The sequence below is a fragment of the Geotrypetes seraphini genome, chromosome 8 (assembly GCF_902459505.1).
Source record: "Geotrypetes seraphini chromosome 8, aGeoSer1.1, whole genome shotgun sequence".
NCBI classification, from domain to species: Eukaryota; Metazoa; Chordata; class Amphibia; order Gymnophiona; family Dermophiidae; genus Geotrypetes; species Geotrypetes seraphini.
Genome location: NC_047091.1, coordinates 81903090 through 81923128, shown reverse-complemented (window position 1 = coordinate 81923128; position 20039 = coordinate 81903090). Strand labels below are relative to the sequence as shown.

At 41.7% G+C, this 20039-nt stretch overlaps 1 protein-coding gene across 3 annotated transcripts in view; it reads right to left on the bottom strand.

Annotated features, from left to right (window-relative positions):
* UBXN1 (UBX domain protein 1) overlaps positions 1-19388 on the bottom strand; it is a 77589-nt gene extending 58201 nt beyond the window's left edge. Inside the window, exons 1-5 of one of the 3 annotated variants that reach the window (XM_033956831.1) lie at positions 19240-19388; positions 15506-15579; positions 14229-14282; positions 11513-11634; positions 10203-10281 (exon numbers count right to left, since the gene is read on the bottom strand). In XM_033956831.1, the coding sequence (XP_033812722.1) occupies positions 10203-10281; positions 11513-11634; positions 14229-14282; positions 15506-15564 (314 nt within the window). In that variant the 5' untranslated portion in view covers positions 15565-15579; positions 19240-19388. Of the gene's footprint in view, positions 1-10202; positions 10282-11512; positions 11635-14228; positions 14283-15505; positions 15580-19199 lie in introns of all 3 variants that reach the window. The other 2 variants (XM_033956833.1, XM_033956834.1) reach the window with 2 other exon arrangements.
* Positions 19389-20039: the final 651 nt, after the last annotated feature.

The following is a 20039-nucleotide window of genomic DNA, read 5'->3' as shown; positions in this document are numbered from 1 at the left end:
ATTAAAGATATAGGCCTGTAGTTCGAAACCAAAGTAGGATCTTTATTTGGCTTAGGTAGAACAATTATTATTGATTCAGCCATAGTACCTTTAATATCACCTTTTATAAGTTGTGTTTGATATAAATTTAGTAAATATGGGGAAAGAATATTTTGAAATGTTTTATAAAATTCTACATCACCACCTGGAGCGGATCCAACTCTAAGAGATCTCAATGCTGTTTCTAATTCTTTTAATGATATAGGTTCATCTAAACTCCGTTTTATATGATCAGGAACCTTAGGTCCATTAATTAAATCTAAAAAATTTTTACCATCTTTTTGTCTCTCCAAATAAGGCTCGGAAGAATATAGATCTTTATAAAATTTTAGAAATTGTTTTAAAATTTTATCTGTTTGATTTGTTATTGTACCATTATCATCTTTTATCCCATTAACATTAGTTTTCCTTTTTTTTGCTTTAAGATAATTTGCCAATAATCTCCCCGCCTTATTAGAATTTCCATAATACACTGCTTGTTTGGAAAACAAATCTCTTCTTATCATTTTTGAAGATAATTCATTATATTTACCTTTTGCTTTCAAAAGAGCTTGCAATATCTCATTTTCCCATTTATTTATCAATTTAGCTTCTAATATTTTGATTTCTTTCTCTAACTCTATATATTGAATTTTATTCTGTTTCCTAATAAAAGCTGAATATGATATAATATTACCCCTCATAGTTGCTTTAAAGGCATCCCATACATTCTCAATAGATGTATCCTCTACTAAATTCATTTGAAAGAAATCATTAATTTGTGTTTTAAAATTTTCCAAAAACTTATCATCCACAAGCAGTGTATTATCAAATCTCCAAAGAGGTCTATCCTTTTTCAATTTATCCAATTGTAATTCTATCCATATTCCCGCATGGTCCGAAATAATAATAGGATCTATGGAAGCTTTAATCACCTGTTGCACTTTATTTGTTGAAACAAAAATATAATCTATTCTTGAAAATGATTTATGAACCTGTGAGCAAAATGAAAATTCCTGATCATTAAAATGAAGAATACGCCATATATCCTTTAAATCGCATGATTGAGCCAAATTATCTAAACCTAAAGATTTTATACTTTTACTTGGTTTTTTATCCAATAATGGATCCATTACAGCATTAAAATCTCCAGCCACCACTAAATTAGAAGCAGCCAGTGGTAATAACATATTCTGTAATTTTTTAAAAAATTCTGATTGATTCGAATTAGGGGCATATATATTAAACAACGTCAGGGCATTATTTCCCATACCTATATCAACATGTATCCATCTTCCATGTGGGTCTGAGTTTATTACCTTAATCTTGGCCATACATTTTTTATTAATAAGAATTGCTACCCCTGCTTTTTTACCCTCTGCTGGAGCAAAAAAACATTCTTTTACCCACCCACCCATTAGTTTCTGTGATTCTTTTGTATTAAGATGGGTCTCCTGCAGACAGTAAATATCCGCATTTTGCTTTTTTAAAAATGCTAATACCTTTTTTCTTTTAATTACATGATTCAGGCCATTGACATTAATAGAATATATCTTAAAAGACATTATATATTTTAAAACTTATCAGTATAATCTTTTTCCCTTCTTCTTTTATATTTAAAATCCAAAAAATATTTTCTATGACACACATATTTACCCTTGAAGTAACCAATCCCTTATTTACTTTCTCCTTAATCATTCTAGTAAATACCTTCTTTTTCCCTCCCTTTCCCACCCAATATAATGACTGCTTAAGGATACACATTGGAACTGCAACCCGAACATTCTCCTCCCCTCTAGGCAACCAATATTCAATCAACATCTTCTTCTATCTATCTATATTAACCTTTAATATCTTTAGTCATTTTTTACTTCTAACATTTCATTAATGTATCTTTATCCATTTATCAATTTTTAATTTATATTTCCCTAGTATTATAAATTACATCATAAAATTTTATCTTAAACATATATTTAATATGGTATTAATATTTTTTTCTATATCTTATTCTTTCTCTCTTTATATTTTTATTGTCTTTTCTTTAGATCATATTTTTCTTTCTTCAGTATTTCAATATCTCATATTTTTATAGTTTTTCATAATATCATCAAAACCAATCTTGATATTTTATTTTAAAATATCATAGGTTCTGATTTAGAAAGAAAGGCTTTTAGTTTTTCTGGATCTTCGAAATACAAGGATTTATCTCCAGATGATACTCTCATCTTTGCCGGATAATATAATCCATATTTAAAACCTTTTTCTTTTAGTAGTGGTCTCATGTCTAATAGTCTCTTTCTTTTATTTGCTGTGTTTTTAGCAAAGTCCGGCAAAAACCAAATTCTGGATCCTTTATAATTAAGATTTTTGTCTTTCTTGGCAGCATTTAATATTTCTAATGCTTGTTGGTACCTAAGCATTTTGAATATTAGTGGTCTTGGCCTGCCTTGATTTTCTACATTTTTTACTGGAATCCTATGAGCCCTTTCTATTTCCAGTGGTTGCTTTAAATCCAGTTGTAGTATTTTTGGAATTAAGTTTTCTAGAAAATGTATAGCATTTTTCCCTTCTAAATTTTCTTGTATTCCAAAAAGTTTAATATTTTTCCTTCTTCCTCGATTCTCATAGTCTTCCAGTTGATCTTTCAATTTATTCAATTCCAGACTGTCATTTTTGCATCTGTTTGCTTCACCTTCTATGACCTCCATTTTAGATTCTAATACAGTTGTTCTTTTATTATTAACTTCCATTTGTCTGTGGATGTTCAATATTTCTTCCTTCATTTCAGACATATTGGTTACAGTTTCCTTAAGCATTTGTTTAATTTGTCTTAATTCTTCCATAACTTCTGCTTTACTCAAAATGTCAGGTTCTTCAGCAGGAAGTGGGATCTTGCTTGGTGTTATTTGATCTTGTTTCTGTCTTTTTGCAGACATACCGGTTTCATTTTTTCCTTGTCGGGTGCTTGCCATTCTCCTGCACCTTTCTTGATTCTCTTTTTTTCCTTTTTTCCGATTTTACTTTTTCACAGCAATTTTTTTTTTTTTTTTTTTTCAACCACTTTGTCCAGTGAAAGAGCTTGTCTTCAGCACAGATATAAATCCGTTGAGGAAGTAATAAATCTTTTTAGGTTCCTTTCTCTCAGGACTTTATTTCAGTTTTTGTGAAGGAAGGTAGTTTCAAACTGTAACCGTTTCCTCCTCAGTATTGTGGAACTGTCAGTAACTTGCCTTCTGTGCTATGTCACTCCAGTTTAAAAAAAACCGGTAACTGAGAAACAGATTTTCTTTTTATTTTCTTCCTGTTTCAGTTTCTTATACAGTTGCAGCATTGACAGCACTGGTTTTTAAAACGGCATTGAAACTTTCCTTTTTCCTCTGTTGGCCAATTCAATTTTTATTAGCCTACCACCACTGCCACGCCGTATCAACACAGTAAAAAGCCGGTAAAAAAAAAACAATTACCTTCTCCTCAGCCTTTCTTCAGTGTCGGCGGTTTTCAAATTATTTATTCTGATATGTTTATAAGTTTCAATATCTCGTCGCTCCAGCACTGAGAAATCTGTAAACTTCTGTCAGTTCAAATTTTCAACAGCCTTTCCTCACCTCCGTGCCTCATCAACACAGAGAAAAGCCGGCAAAAAACAACCTCACTGTCTCCTTCCTTTCAGGTCTTCCCTCAATACTAGCTGTATTATCAGATTTTCTCCGTTGATAGATTTTTTTTCTTTCTGTCAGTTATCTGCTCCGATGTCTCGCCGATCCAGCACTGAGAGAAAAAAAACCGGCAATCTTATTTTCGGCTCTCTTCTCTCAGGATCTGTCTCGATTTCGGCGGAGGAGGTCAATATCAGTTGTCACAATTTCAAGTTTCAATTAGAATTGTTTTTCCCCGAATTCAGCAGTAAGAGGATAAAATTATTTTTAAATCGTTGCCTATTTGAAGAGGAGCGTTACGATCACACTTCCATCTTGTGTTCGCGTTAAGCCACGCCCCCCACCTAATCAATATAGAGGTAGACTTGAGACCAGACTGAGACAGGTGTAGAAGATAGTCCAATACAGAAGATAGGGAAGCTCGCTGAGGTTCCGTGGCATTGGAAATACACCAGGAAGAGAATCTAGTCCATTTTTGGGAATAGCATTGTCGAGTAGCAGGCTTCCTGGAAGCCTCCAAGACCTCCCTCACTGCTTGAGAAAACTGGTGAGGAGTTATGTTGAAAGGAACCAAGCTGTCAGGTGGAGGGACTGCTGGTTGGGATGAAGTAGTGAACCTTGATGTTGAGTAAGTAGTGAAGGAAACACTGGAAGAAGTACCGGCTCCCTGCTGCTCAGTTGAAGTAGAAGGGAGTACCAAGGTTGCCTGGGCCACCGAGGAGCAATCAGAATCATGGTGGCATGGTCTGATCTCAACTTGACCAGAGTCTTTTGAATGAGAGGAAATGGAGGAAACGCATATAGGAAGCGATTCCCCCAATCCAGTAGAAAGGCGTCTGCCTCGAGGCGATGAGGAGTGTAGATCCTGGAGCAAAACTGAGGCAGTTTGAAGTTGTGGGGGGCTGCAAAGAGGTCTATCTGAGGCGTTCCCCACTGAGCAAAGATCTGATGAAGGGGGTCGAAGTGGAGCGTCCATTCGTGAGGCTGGAGAAGACGACTCAATTTGTCTGCCAAGACGTTGTCTTTCCCCTGAATGTAGACAGCTTTGAGGAAGGTGTTGTGGCGAACCGCCCAATCACAGACTCGAAGAGCTTCCTGGCAAAGAGGGGCCGAGCCCGTGCCCCCTTGTTTGTTGACATAATACATGGCGACCTGATTGTCTGTGCGAATAAGGACCACCATGTCGTGAAGTAGATGCTGGAAAGCTTGGAGAGCATTGAAGATGGCTCTGAGCTCCAGAAGATTGATTTGATGGAGTCGTTCCGCACTGGTCCAGAACCCCTGAGTGCGAAGACCATCCAGATGAGCCCCCCATGCATAGTTCAATGAATCGGTCGTGAGAACTTTCTGGTGGGGAGGAGAGTGAAACAGCAAACCTCTGGATAGATTCGAAGAGGTCATCCACCAGAGAAGAGACTGCCGTAGAGCAGGAGTGACTACAATGTGACGGGACAACGGGTCGGACACCTGAGTCCACTGAGATGCCAGGGTCCATTGAGGAATTCTGAGATGTAGTCTGGCAAAAGGCGTCACATGAACTGTAGACGCCATGTGGCCCAAGAGGACCATCATGTGTCTCGCTGAGATGGATTGGCGAGAAGACACAGACTGGCAGAGTAGAAGGAGAGCATCCATGCGTTGAGGAGGAAGGAATGCTCGAAGTTGAATGGTATCCAGGACAGCCCCGATAAAGGGGAGAGACTGGGTGGGCTGAAGATGTGACTTGGGAAAGTTGATCTCGAAGCCCAAACTCTGCAGGAAACAAATTGTAGTCAAGGTCGCCGAAATGACTCCTGGAGCCGACGGTGCCTTGATGAGCCAGTCGTCGAGGTATGGAAACACCTGAAGACCCATGTTCCGGAGTGCAGCGGCCACCACCACCAGACACTTCGTGAAGACTCTGGGAGACGAGGAAAGGCCGAATGGAAGCACTCGATACTGGAGATGTAGATGTCCCACCCGAAATCTGAGGAACTTGCGGGAGGCCGGATGAATAGGGATGTGAGTGTAGGCCTCCTTGAGGTCCAGAGAGCATAACCAATCGTTCTGCTCGAGGAGGGGATAGAGAGAAGCAAGGGTCAGCATGCGGAACCGCTCCTTGACCAAAAACTTATTGAGGACTAGAAGGTCCAAAATGGGACGCAGATCGCCCGTCTTCTTCGGGACCAGGAAGTACCGGGAGTAAAACCCCCGGTTTTGCTGATCTAATGGAACCGGCTCGACGGCCCGAAGCCGAAGCAGAGCCTGAGCCTCCTGGAGGAGAAGAGCGGTCTGCGTCAAGTTGGAAGGATACTCTCTTGGCGGGAGGTCCGGGGGGACCCGTTGGAAATGAAGAGAGTATCCCTCTCTTACGATGGTAAGGACCCAAAGGTCCGTGGTGATTGTCTCCCATCGATGACAAAAATGATGGAGACGACCCCCAATGGGAAAAACGGGGGGAGACAGAACGAAGTCGGTTATGCTCCCTGGAAGAGAGTCAAAAAGGCTGAGTAGTCTTGGGTGCAGCCGGCATCTGAGGCTTCTGCTGAGGCTTCTGGGGAGGCTGTCTCTTTGCAGGTTGCCTCGCAGGAGGAGTCTGCCTCGGTTGATAACGCCGCTGGTAAATCAGAGGCGGCCTAGAGGGACGAGACTGTTGAGGCTTGGGCTTAGGCCGTAGAATAGACTGGAAGGACTTCTCATGATCCGAAAGCTTCTTAGTAACAGTCTCGATAGACTCATCGAACAGATCCGGCCCCGCACAAGGCACATTTGCAAGTCTGTCTTGGAGGTTCGGATCCATATCAATCGTACGAAGCCATGCCAGGCGACGCATGGCGACCGAACAGGCCGCAGCACGTGCCGAGAGTTCGAAGGCATTGTAGGAGGATTGCATCAGCTGCAGGTGTAACTGGGAAAGGGTCGCCACCACCTCTTCAAACTCGAATCGAGCCTGAGCATCGATAAAAGGGATGAACTTGCGGAGCACCGGCAAGAAGAAGTCCAAATATGAAGAGAAGAAGAAATTGTAATTGAGCACTCGAGTCGCCATCATCGAGTTCTGGTAGATACGTCTACCAAATTTATCCATCGTCCTCCCTTCACGGCCCGGTGGTACTGAGGCGTAAACCTGGGAGGGATGAGATCGTTTGAGGGAGGACTCGACCAGAAGGGACTGATGAGATAGTTGTGCCCCCTCAAACCCTTTGTGGTGGACGATGCGGTATCGAGCATCCAACTTACTGGGAACTGCAGGGATGGAATATGGTGTCTCAAAACAACGCATGAAAGTCTGGTCAAGCAGTTTATGCAGAGGAAGCCGGAGCGTCTCCGCCGGAGGGTGAGGCAAATGCATGGTGTCCAGATACTCCTTAGAATATCGAGAACCAGTGTCCAAAGTTACATCCAAGTCATCCGCCATTTGTCGGAGGAAGAAGGAAAAGGACAGTTGGTCCGCCAGCGCCGGCCGGCGAGACGGACTAGAAGAAGTGGAAGCCTCCGGGTCCAGAGAGAGCTGGGAGCGGCAAGGAGAATAGGAGGTAGATGGTTCCTCATACTCCGGTCCCTCAGGCGGGGATAAATCCGACGAGGAGTATCCCATACACTGGATCTTCTTTTGCGGGGACACTTCCGAATGACGTGAGGAGTGTCGAGATGAGTGTCGAGATCGATGCCCCTCCCGGTGACGGGATGGGGAACGAGATCTTCGATGCATCGCACGATCCCCCGAAGCCTCCAAGGAATGGATGGGACTAGATGCAGTGGATCGCAGAGGTGGCAAGGATGCGGACTCACGCAGTGCCACCCAGGTCTGGTATGGAGTGCGGAAGAACTCTTCCTGCGATGCGGTATGCCCAGGACTCCGATTATCAGGGGCTGACAAAGTACTCTGAAGTCGAGGAGGCGTGATGGGCTCCAAAGGCGGCATATCACTAAATGAAGCCCGCCTGGAGGCTTCCGCCGCCCTCCGTCGATCCTCCTCGTCAAGCAGAGAGATCGAACAACGAGGGGGAGGGGGCGGTCCGCCCCCCGGGACCGGGACCGGGAGGTCACCCTGAATGGAGGCGATAAGCCGGGGTCCCATAGACTGCATAAGCTCGACAAACTGAGCTTCCAGCAGGGATCGCAGCGAAGCCGATATGGAGGGATCCGCACCGAAAGGGGGTCCTCCAGCACGGTCTTCGCGCTCCTTTGTGGCCAAGTGCTTCTGCTTGCTAGCTTTAGGCACTTTGATGACCACCGGAGGGACAGTGGAAGGCGGTACCTGAGCCGAGGAGACAGGGACAGGCACCGGTGTCGAACTTGAGGCAGAAGTCGGAGTGAACGATGCCGGCTTCACAATGCCAGATGCAGGAGTTGTCGATGCAGGTTTCGAACGGACCGGCGAAACATCAGCAGAGGTTGAAGCAGACGGCTCCTTGGCAGTCTCCATTTTAAACATCGACTCCCAGAGCAAGCAGCGCCGTTTGAACGAGCACGCAGTGAGCGTGGAACAAGGCCGGCACGATTTTGGAACGTGTTCTGGACCAAGACACTGAAGACAGCGTCGATGCGGGTCCATCAACGAAATCGCACGCTGGCACTTGCTGCACTTTTTAAAACCGGTGATTGGCCGGGACATAGGCCGGAAAATCGTCGCCGCAAGGTCGAAGGCGCTAGGCCTAAGCCACGAGGCCGGCCCGGCAGAACCGCCGGAAGAAATAATTTTAACTTTTTTTTTTTTTTTTTTTTTAAGAAAATATAAAGTAAAATTGAAATAAATCAAATAAACAAAAAACGCGGTACAAAGAAGGCAAATTTACTGAAATTCAGTCAGCGCAGAATGAAGTGAAACTTCTCAGCTCCGCGGAAAGAAAAGAACTGAGGAGACACGCCCGGTACATCGGGCGGGAAGGCACTGGCGCATGCGCGGTGCGGGCATCTCGAAACTTCTGAGTTTCTTCAAGCAAGACATGCTTGCAAGATGTCCGTATCGGGGCTCTGTCGGATGACATCACCCACTAGTGAGAATACCTGCCTGCTTGTCCTGGGATAATTACTAATTCACAAGGCATTCAAAACAAGACTACGGGCTCTATGGGGCAGAGTCCACATATAAGCCCCAGGTACAGAGAAAATATTTTTTATGTTGGAAGGATCCTCGCACCCGACTTCTCTCCAGGAGCATGAGATCATGGAGACGGTTACACCACCTCCAAAAGGAGGGAGAAGAATCATACGTCCACACCCCCCAAGATCACTTTCTTAGCCAAAAGACCCGGCTTCCTCACAAAGAGGCTATGCGAGCTTGCAGGCAACCGGAAGGCTTCAAATTTGTCCAGCAAGAATCCCACTGGAGTAAGAGGAATAGATGTCTCCAAGAGGCTCTCCAGTTAACGTACAATTCGTCTCCAAAAGGCTTGGACCCCCAGGCAGCTCCAGAAGGCATAAAAGAAAGTCTTATCAGCATGCAAACAACGTTCGCACTGGGAAGAATCTGATAGACCCGACAAACAGTTGCGTCTGAGTAAAATATGATTGCATATTTTAAAGTCATCTGTTTTGACCTCTTTGAAAATAAACCCAAACATAAATGATAATTAACATTTTCTGTGCGTACAGTATGCTTTGTGTTTTTTTTTTTTATTTTGTGGTTACCATTATGTATTAATAAGATTATATTGTGTGTATATGAAAAATGGATGGAAGAAATTGCGTTACAATTAGTACTATTATTAAGGGGAGGGGGTGGGGTGGGGTCGGTTTGGAGCTTGGGCGGGGGTACTCAATTGGTATTTGTTAGGCTTAGGGGGTACTTGGCTTGAAGGAGTTGAGAAACACTGACTTATACTACAGCCAAAAGTTTGTGTCTTAGTTTCCACCTGCTAGTCAAGGTGCATTATAACCCATCAATTTCTATGCCGGTCTGGAAGGACAATAAAGAAATGGCAGTCTGCTATGCTGTCTCCAAAGCAGCACACCCTTATTATGGAAGAAAGGGACTTGGACTCCTCCAAGTATTTCTCTGAGGAGGATCTGTGGATTTTTTGTTGGTTTGTTTTTGTTTTTTTGGGGGGAGGGTGATTGTTTTTAAATTCAACAGAAAAGCACTTCTACTGAAATAAATGTAAATTATAGGAAACAATTCTAGAGAAATGAGAGAGGAGGGGAAAGGGGCCTGGACTTCTCCAATTTTTCCCTCAGGAACTGAAAACTGTTCCTCCAATTTCTTCCTATTAGCTCAGCTAAAATGAAAACCCAGTTCTCCAACCAAGTTCAGGAGGAACCCCCCTACTCAACTGACTCCCAGTTGTCCAGCTGGGTCAGGCGTGCCTCAGGAAACAGTCCAGGAACTACATGATCTACCTATCAACATCCAGAGGAGACAGAAAAATACTTTTAAGGCTGCACGGTACTCTTAAGGGGCAAATCACAAAGAATTATTGTTACCTAATTTTCTCTAGGCTCAGTGGTCATTCTTGAATATGAAGGATAGTCCAGACCAAGCCGTGTACATGAAGGGTCTGGATCTTTAGTAGCTTATCTTTAGGTGTATAAAGCCATCTCTCTTACCGTTTTGTTTGTTCTTGCCTTTCTGCTTCTGTCAGGGGTTGCTTCCTGTCACCCTCCGTGGATCCTTCAGACACAGGCTCTGCAGAGAGATGTATAAATGTCATTGCTCTACCTCCAACAAGCAAGTACCCATGGACAGCCACGAACAGCTCAAGGTTTGGAAAGAAACCCTTGGCTACAGCTCTGACACACAGGTGGGGTCGGGGCAAAGTGGCAGAAAGCAGCTCTCACTCTTTTGATAGGTGTTGGGCATGACTTGGAAGAGAGACCTTCAGAGCAGGCATGACTAAGGAGGCATCTCTGGAGCAATCCTACTTCCCATAAAGAAGTGAGGACTTGAGCTTTTCTCTCACTGGTTTTTTTTTTTGTTTGTTTAAATAAAATGTGATAATTTCCAGTTTTATACAATTGTGTTTTTCCTTTTATTGCACCACACATACAAACTGAGACAAGTGTGGTAAAACCAGTTAAACTGATATCAATAATTAAGGGAAACGTAGACTTCAAACACCCAAACACCCATCACTGGTTGGTGTTTTAATGGGGTATGAATATTGTATTTATTTTATTTATTTATTCAATTTTCTATACCGTTCTCCCAGGGGAGCTCAGAACAGTTTCCATTAATTTATTCAGGGCCGCAAGCATTTTTCCCTAGCTGTCCCGGCAGGCTCACAATCTACCTAATGTACCTGGTGCATTCACAGGACTCTAAAAGATGCAGTACAATAAAGACCAAGCATAACAATCTGAAACAAACCCTCCACTTAATTGTTGTCCAGATTTTGAAGGTACACACTTTCACAGCACCTTCTATATACCATCACATCTTAAATTAGATGAATCTCAGACTTCGGCGGTGCTGCTTTGTGTACTGAACTTTCACACACAGACTCATAGCACCACAATCGTTATCGGTCAATATTTGAAGAAAAATGTTATAGAAGTATTTGACTGATGACAATTATGGTGCTATGAGTCTGTAAAAGTTCAATACACACAGCAGCACCGCCAAGTCCGAGATTCATCTAATAAAGGTATGATGGTATAACAGATTTTGAAGGTGCCATCTGATTCCCATACCTGAGAACTCCTGCCCCTCTCTGCCAGGCAGAGTTCAAGAAACTAGAGGGTGGATCTGGAGAAAGGACCAGAGCAATTGTTCTCTTCTTTGCAGTGTTTGCTCCAGTTTCAGGACCTTCCCTCCTGTCCACTGCATATAGTCCCACAACTAAACTGGCATCATTGGGATATCATTTCTCAACAGCCCTCAACTGTTTAGGGTAGGATATGCTGGAAGCTTCTCTCACCTGTGACAGAGTGCATGGATTCTGGTGTCCCACCCTCTGATGGCTCTGTCATCCCCAGGATATTCCCCTGTGGTGGGACAAAGGGCTCATCTATGTCAGCATCATTTTCATGTTCCATCAGCCTAGAAAGAGAGTAAACCTCAGAATACACATAAAAAAACAAAGTGGTTTATAACTACATCCAACCCCCTATCCTGTACACATACACCGAGTCTTACAAACTCTCTCCAAACAGACACACATAACCCTTTATCTCTCACCAAAAGTCCTGTAACTATAAACATCCATATACCCAGAGCCCTATAACAACTCACACACATACAAAACCCTATAACAACAAGCATGACTATAAATCTTATTGCTCGCTATAAGGTGCTGATAACAAAAGGCCTTTACACAGAAAGGCACAGTAAGGGAGTACAGTCCATCTGCTGTAGAAGCACTAGAATATTATTGTGCCAGAACAACACTGGGATCAGGACTCCAGCAGAACTTCAAAGAATGAAGCATTGTGATCACCTGGGATATTTCCATTCTCACTAATAAAAAGCTTAATGCTAGAAAACCACACATTGTGGTAAAGGAGAAAACTATAGTGACAGTACCAAGCCACTATTCTGTATAGCACAAGATGAGAAGGAAAAGAGAAAGACAATCAAGTGGCAAAGATGCAATCAGATTTAAAAAGAAAGAAACCACACATGGCAGAAAGAAATTGTTCCAGCAGTGTTGGGATCCACCAATCTGTTTAAAAAGAACTTCAAAGTTACCTAAACATGATACACTGTATTTACTTCAGAAGGACATGCTCTTCTTAGTACAATGCAAGTACTGTACTGTATTAAGAAAAACACTATCAGTAATATACCCAACTTAAGAATAAAAACTAAAGACTAGCCTAATGGTTAGAATAACAGGCTGAGAACCAGGGAAGCCAGGTTCAAAACCCATTGCTACTTCTTGTGATCTTGGAAAGTCACTTAACCCTGGTGGCTTCCTTCAACTTCAAATACCCTTTTTGTTCCCCTTGATAAGTTGATTTTGCCAGTCAAGTCTTTCTGTTATCTACAGAATCATTATTGACTCTGTCTCACATTTCAGAAACAAATCTTCTATCTAGTTTCTGTGCTTTCTGTCACATCTGTCCACACTCTTGTACATGCGCTTATGGTGTCGCACATCGAGTATTGTAACACTATGCAGATCTGCCAATATCACAGACGCGACACTTCAGAATACAGCAGCCTGTATTTTATGCAAAACTGTCAATCGGACCATATCACCCAACTTTTATTCCACTTACACTAGTTAATTGTCCACCTCAGAATGTTTCAAAACCCTCTGTTTAGCTTATAAGTCTTTTCATCAGGGTACCTCCTCCTACTTGGGCCGTACAATACCTGATACACCTACTCGATCCCTTCGTTCTCTCGATTGAAATCAAATGGTTCTTCTGTAATCTCGCCTTGCCCAGCATGCAGCCACCAGACAATCAGCTTTCTACTTCCATGTGCAATGTTCTGGAATAACTTGTCATCTGTCATTTGCTCAAAACAATCCCTTACTAAATTTAAAGCCCTCCTCAAGACCCTCTATATTGAACAGCATTATGGGCATCTTCTGTCATTTCCTGGAGAATCACAAGTATGTTATCCTGCTTTCAATTTACCTATTCCTTAACCTTCTTCCTTTTTAAGGTATGTATGAATTCGCTTTCATTATCAATAGCATTCCTTTCTAACCAATTGATTTTAAATTGTAAACTGAACTGACCTTCTAAGACAGCTAACTGCGGTATATCAAACACAAATAAACATAAACATTGCTCAGGAACAATTTTAAATTATAAGCCCTCTGGGGACAGGAAGATACCTACTATATCTGAAAGTAACTTATCTTGTACTGCCAAAAAAAGCATGAGCTAAATTCAAAACCAAAATCCATATTCAGCAGCCTGATACTTGGTTAAAGCTATATGGATAACTAACCATTTATTTAGCAGACTTATCCAGTGAAATCAGACCTCTGAATACAAGCACTATTTGTTTAGCCTGACTTAACTAGAGTGCTGAGAGTATCAAAGCTTTTTAACTGCACCCTTGGTATGCTTCTCTCCTCTCTCTAACTGGATAAATTATGACCAGCTAATTCATGTGTTTTGCAGGGCAGAAATTTTACAAAGACAAAGAGGAAGGCTTGCCTAGTGGTTAGAGTAAAAGGATGATAACTAGGAAATCAGGGTTTAAATCCCACTTCTCCCACTGATGCTGTCTGTGATCTTTGCCGAGTTATTCCGCCTTCCATCACCTCAGAACAACTTGGACTCTAAGCTGCATTGGGCAAGGAAATAACAGTGTCTGAATTGTAACTTTCCTTGAGCTCAGATTTGGAAAACTAAATTGGTTAATCTGAAATCTGATTCTAAATCCATACAATTTGTCCAAGTAACTCGCAACATTACCTGGACACATTTTTTTAACGTTAACCCCTAAACTAAGTAAACACAGGCAGACAAAAAAATGCAGGCTGCTCAATAATACCACACAAATGCACGCATAGAGACAAGTGCTCACACACAGCTTTACTATATCATATCCACAAACACAGACAGTAACACCTACAAGCATTAGCTGGGGAAGCACAGAACCAAAACACACACAGGAGGCACCAGCTTGAGTATTGGTTTTATGCCAAGATGTGAAATGTTTCTACCCACCAGTCCATGGCTCGCTCAATGCCTTGGTGACCTGTGAGGGCTAAAGCTTTCTCCCTATAGACAGAAATAAAAAAAACATGAGACCAAAGCATCACTGTCAGAACTGCAGCAAAATGAGGAAAAAATAAAGTGGTAAAGAGAAAATAAAAACATGAGAATGGCATTGCTAACAGTGGTGCCAAGTGATTATTCTGTAAATCATGTGAAAAGAGAAAATCCTTAAGTATTAAGCAATGCAATCAGATATAGAAATATTTCCCATCGTATAATGTACAGCGCTGTGTATGCCTGTCCGCGCTATATAAGTGATAAATAGTAATAGTATTGGTGTCACAGGATTGATTAAAAAGAATTTTCAGGCACAGGCACACCTTCATAAGTTACCTACACAAGTTACATCTTACAAACTCCAGAAAGAAGATCTCTGGCATGATGCAAGTTCTATGGCAAGCATTAGAAATAAATTAGCGAGACAAGATCATACTCCACATACCATGGCCTATGAGAGAAGCTCATTACTGTCATGGTATGTGTAAAACTAATTCATTTGGAGAAAATGGCAGGTTGAAGAAACAAAAATGCTAGTGGGCAAGAAGCTGCCTTTCTCCCTTCCAGGGAAAGGGCAGTTAGGATACCTATTCCCCTCTCAGCCTAGATATATTTTATACGTTTTCGCTTTATTGTGTTTTTTATTTTTTGTAAATTGCTTTGAGTGTCTTTTTTTGTTTTAGGTATTTATATACTGCTTATCAAGGTTATCTAAGCCAGTGATTCCCAACCCTGTCCTGGAGGACCACCAGGCCAGTCGGGTTTTGGGGATAGCCCTAATGAATATGCATGAGAGAGATTTGCAGATAATGGAGGTGACAGGTATGCAGATCTGCTCCATGCATATTCATTAGGGCTAACCCCAAAACCCGACTGGCCTGGTGGTCCTCCAGGACAGGGTTGGGAACCACTGCTCTAAGCAATTTACAATCAAGTACTCAAGCATTTTTCCTCTATTTGTCCTAGTGGGCAATGGAGGACTGAGTGACTTGACCAGGGTCACAAAGAGTAGTGTGTCCCTTTGGTCAGAAAGATGGCATAAATTAGAAGAAAATAAAGAGTGAGTGAAGAGAAAAGAGGGATACCCTTGCCTCCCCAATTCCTCCTTGGGGATAGAGCAGACGATGAGTAGTCATTCAGCGTACAAAGAATTCCAGCTCAGCAAGTTAGCAATGGTTCCTGCAGAAAAAAACATGAACTGGAATCTACTATATAAGAGAGGTACTTACACTCTATTCTGAGGGAAGCCCATTTCAATGAGACTCTCCAGTGCCGTGCAATCTGCCATATCTACTTCCACAGCCTGAGTGTACAAGGAGCAAAACACAAATTTACAATGAGACAGAAGTGTTATGTTTGTTTGTTTCTTTATTGAGATTTATTAACCACCTTTATGAAGAGATTCACCCCAGGTGGTACACAGTAGGTATAATTGAACATAAAACTTACAATTTTGCTAACAGCATAACAGTGGTAAAAAGACCAATAAACATAAATACAATAAATTAAGAAAAGTCAAAATCAGTAAAATGAAACTTATTAACAGGACTACCATGAAACAGTTCAAAAATATACTTATTAACAGCACTGAAATTCAAATAAGAGATATAATACATACTAAAAAGGAAGACATAATACTTATGAAGCAGAAAGGGTGATAGATGTCTGCCGGTAGAGGAGACAAAGACTGTGTCTGAATTCAAGAAAGCGAGGGACAGGCACGTGGGATCTCTTAGGAAGAGGAGATAGTGGATGCTGTGAATGGTCAGACTAGATGAGCCATTTAGCCTTTATAGAAACATGATGGCAGATAAAGGCCAAATGGCCAATCCAGTCTGCCCATCCGCAGTAACCATTATCGCTTCCTCTTTCCAAGAGATCCCATGTGCCTATCTGCCATCATGTTTCTATAGCCGAGGAGTCAAATGTAGATTTTAGGTGAGGGCAAAATAAGTAATACAGTGTGCGTTGGGATAAACAGGTGGGAGTCTAAACTCAAGGCAGGTTGCTTGTACAGTTAAACAAGGTATAAGGAACTAATTTAATGTACTTGGTGCAGAATGAGTGTCTAGTCAGTCGCTCTATTAAAGGCTGGGGAGAAGAGCTAGGCTTTCACCTGCTTTCTGAAGCAGAGGTAGTCTGGAGTCAGACATAGCTCCTCTGGAAGTAAATTCCAGAGTGTGGGGGCAACTCCTGAGAAGGCTCACTGGTGAGCATCACATCATACAATTTCTTTTGATGAGGGTACAGATAGTGATGCTCCTTGACAGGACCTCAGAGGTCTCAAAAGTGTTTAAAGGGTTAATTTGTTAAGTGTTCTGGCCCATTTTGTCTGAGGACCTTGAAAATCAAACAGAAAATGCAAAAGAAGGAACTCCTTTCTCCGTTTGATTTTCAAGGTCCTCAGACAAAATGGGCCAGAACACTTAACAAACTAACCCTTTTACAAGAAATTGAATAAGATTCTTATAAATTTGTTTGGCTAGGTAAAACTGCCTTAGTATCTTTGCAAAAACCAATTTCGGCGGGTGAGGTAAATTTTCCAAATTTTTATAGGTATCAAGCCTTCATTCTGCATCAGGGTATGTATTGGATCCTTCCTGAACTCATGAAGCATCTTCCGGACTGGCTAATTAGAAAGTCAACTCATGTCCCTATTATGATTGTGCCATATTTTGAGTATCAAGTTGCCTAGGATTTATAAGGACAATAGTATTTTATGTTCCACCTGGAAAACATTAAAATTTATTAATAATTTAACACCTATTCAGATTCATCAATCCACATGTCAATCTTTATTCTTAAACTCCAGGATTCAAATCCGTGAGTCTAAAATCCTATGGAAACATTGGCTGCAGGCAGGCATACTACGTACTTTAGATGATGTGATCTCTAATGGGAAAATGCTAAATTTATTACAACTGCAACAATCATTCGGCATTTCAAAATCTCAAGCTTATAAATGAAACGGGTCATTCAGAAGGGGTTCCCTAATTGGCGCAACTTTAAAAATCAGTATAGCTTGCCGAGCCTATGTTTCCAGACAGATTTGCAAGGGCATCAGGCTGCCAAGTGGTACAAATTAATATCTGAATATTTGAACAAAAAACCAAAAACAAGCTTAAAAGATATTTGGAGCATTGAGACAAAGCAACAGATTTCTTCTACTCATTGGCCACAGATTTGGACTTAGAGGATGAGATGTACAGCGTCAGCGTCTATGAGACAAACTTGGTTCTTTTTGTTGCATAGAATTTTTTGGTCCCCAGTTCGTTTGCAAACGTTAGATAGTTCAAAATCTAATAGATGCTGGCACTATCATCTTGAAGTAGGGATACTGGATCATTTGTTCTATTGTCCCTTGATACTCAACTTCTGGAAGTCTATCTGGGGGAAAATTAATAGGATACTGGAAACTTCTATCCCATTGTCATATGACATTGTTTTATTCGGGACCTTGTTACAAACTAAGAGTCCAATTAGTGCAAGCCAGAATAAATTACTTCTTATTATGACAGGGATGGCAATGCAGTCAATTACAAAAAATTTGAAAAACTGGGATAGACTGAATTTTAATTTCTGGTGGGAAACCCTGTGCCAAGTTTATAGGTATGAGCAAACCAATTCGGAACAGTTGGGACATTACAAAAAATTTAATGAGACGTGGGGGCCATTGGCAACATTTGAAAAAAATGATCACTAGTATAAGCCTTTGATTTCTAAATGGAGGTTCGCACACATCCAGGGAGGGCGGGTGGGGGGAAGGGGGGAAATATACTTATATCATTTCTGTTATATAAAAGTGCTGTTTTATTGTATCATTGGTTTGTATATTTTATTGCACTTTGTCTTTATTTTAAAAATTAATAAGAATTATTAAAAAAGAAAAAGAAAATCAAACAGAGATTTAAAATTTAGCCCTGTAAGATACTGGTAGCCAGTGTAGTTTATGCAGGAAGGGTGTGTGATGTGGTCACAGCTCTTGCAGCCTTCTGCAATTTTACAATGAGACAGTAGTGTAGTGTTATGTTATGTTATGTAAAGGATTAGTATCCCAGCATTAATCAATCAGGTTCAAAGTAGGTAATAATATCATCAAACCTACAATGAAATAACATATATAAAAATTAGTAATCAGCTCATACAAACTTGGGATAAAAGTGTGTTTTCAGCTTCTTTCTAAATTCCATATAAGTCAAAATTAGACAAGTGTTCAAAGGTAAAAAGAATTTCATCAAAAGACTTTCATGGGCAGATTTAAACTTCACTCCCTTCATTGATGAAAAAGACAAAATTAAACGTTCACTATATCTGCCACCTAAACCTTGAAACAAAAAAGAAAAACCCTCGGTTGTATCACCATTCAAAGTTGTTTTTTTTTAAAGAAAAAAAACAACAAAGCTTAAATAAAATGCAGGCATCAACAGGAAGGCAATGAATACTCACAAAAGGGTAACATGTCTAGATGTGAGTGGAGGAAAAAGAATGGCATGGGAGTAGATGAGAAGGATGGGATACATTTTAAAAGATGGATACAAGCAGGAAAGGGGTTTTGGTGCAGGTTGTAAAGTGTGCATAAATCATGAGAGGTATGGAGTGCGGACCTAGAAATGAGCAGGAAGATGTACATGGAATGAGTTGGGATCAGTTGGGGACGTATGAATTGGAGGTGTAGCCTAGTGATAAAAGCAGTGGACTGGAAAAGCCCAAAGTTCAACTCCCACTGATGCATCTTCTTGTGATCTCAGGCAAGTCACTTCACTCGCCACTGCCCAGAGATACAAGTTAAACCCATTTGACTCCCATCGCACTCCTCTTCGCAAGACCAAGGACCCCTCCTCTCCCCTCCCCCGCGGTCTGCCACCTCTCCCTCCCTCTCTGTCCAGCATGTCTTCCCCTCTCTGCCCGTCCGCGATCCTGCACCTGTCTTTCATTCTTCAAACTCCTCGATCCCCCGTCCCACCTTCCAAATCGCGTTTGAAGTCGCCCGTAACTAGCCTCGCAGTTTTCCTTCTCCGACGTCCCGCCACCTCTGACGCAATGTCTTCCGCTTGGCCGCGTTCTGCCCCCCCCCCCCCTTTGAGGTGACTTCCTGTTTCCGGCGGGGCGGGACACGGCTGAGGGGAAGACGATGCGTCGTGGGGGAAGAGGAGGAGGAGGGAGGGTTAAACGCTGGCTAAGGATAAGTGGGTGGAGTTGCTCTCCAGCGACCTGCAAGTTTGAATGTGCGATTTGAGAATGGGGAGTTCTTGGAAGTCCCTAAGGAGAGCGTTCAGAGCTGCAGTTTGCATAGAGACAAGCGCTCACACACAGCTTTACAACATCATACCCACAAACACAGACAAGCATTAGCTGGGGAAGCACAGAACCAAAACACACACAGGAGGCACCAGCTTGAGTATTGGTTTTATGCCAAGATGTGAAATGTTTCTACCCACCAGTCCATGGCTCGCTCAATGCCTTGGTGACCTGTGAGGGCTAAAGCTTTCTCCCTATAGACAGAAATAAAAAAAAAAACATGAGACCAAAGCATCACTGTCAGAACTGCAGCAAAATGAGGAAAAAATATAGTGGTAAAGAGAAAATAAAAACATGAGAATGGCATTGCTAACAGTGGTGCCAAGTGATTATTCTGTAAATCATGTGAAAAGAGAAAATCCTTAAGTATTAAGCAATGCAATCAGATATAGAAATATTTCCCATCGTATAATGTACAGCGCTGTGTATGCCTGTCCGCGCTATATAAGTGATAAATAGTAGTAG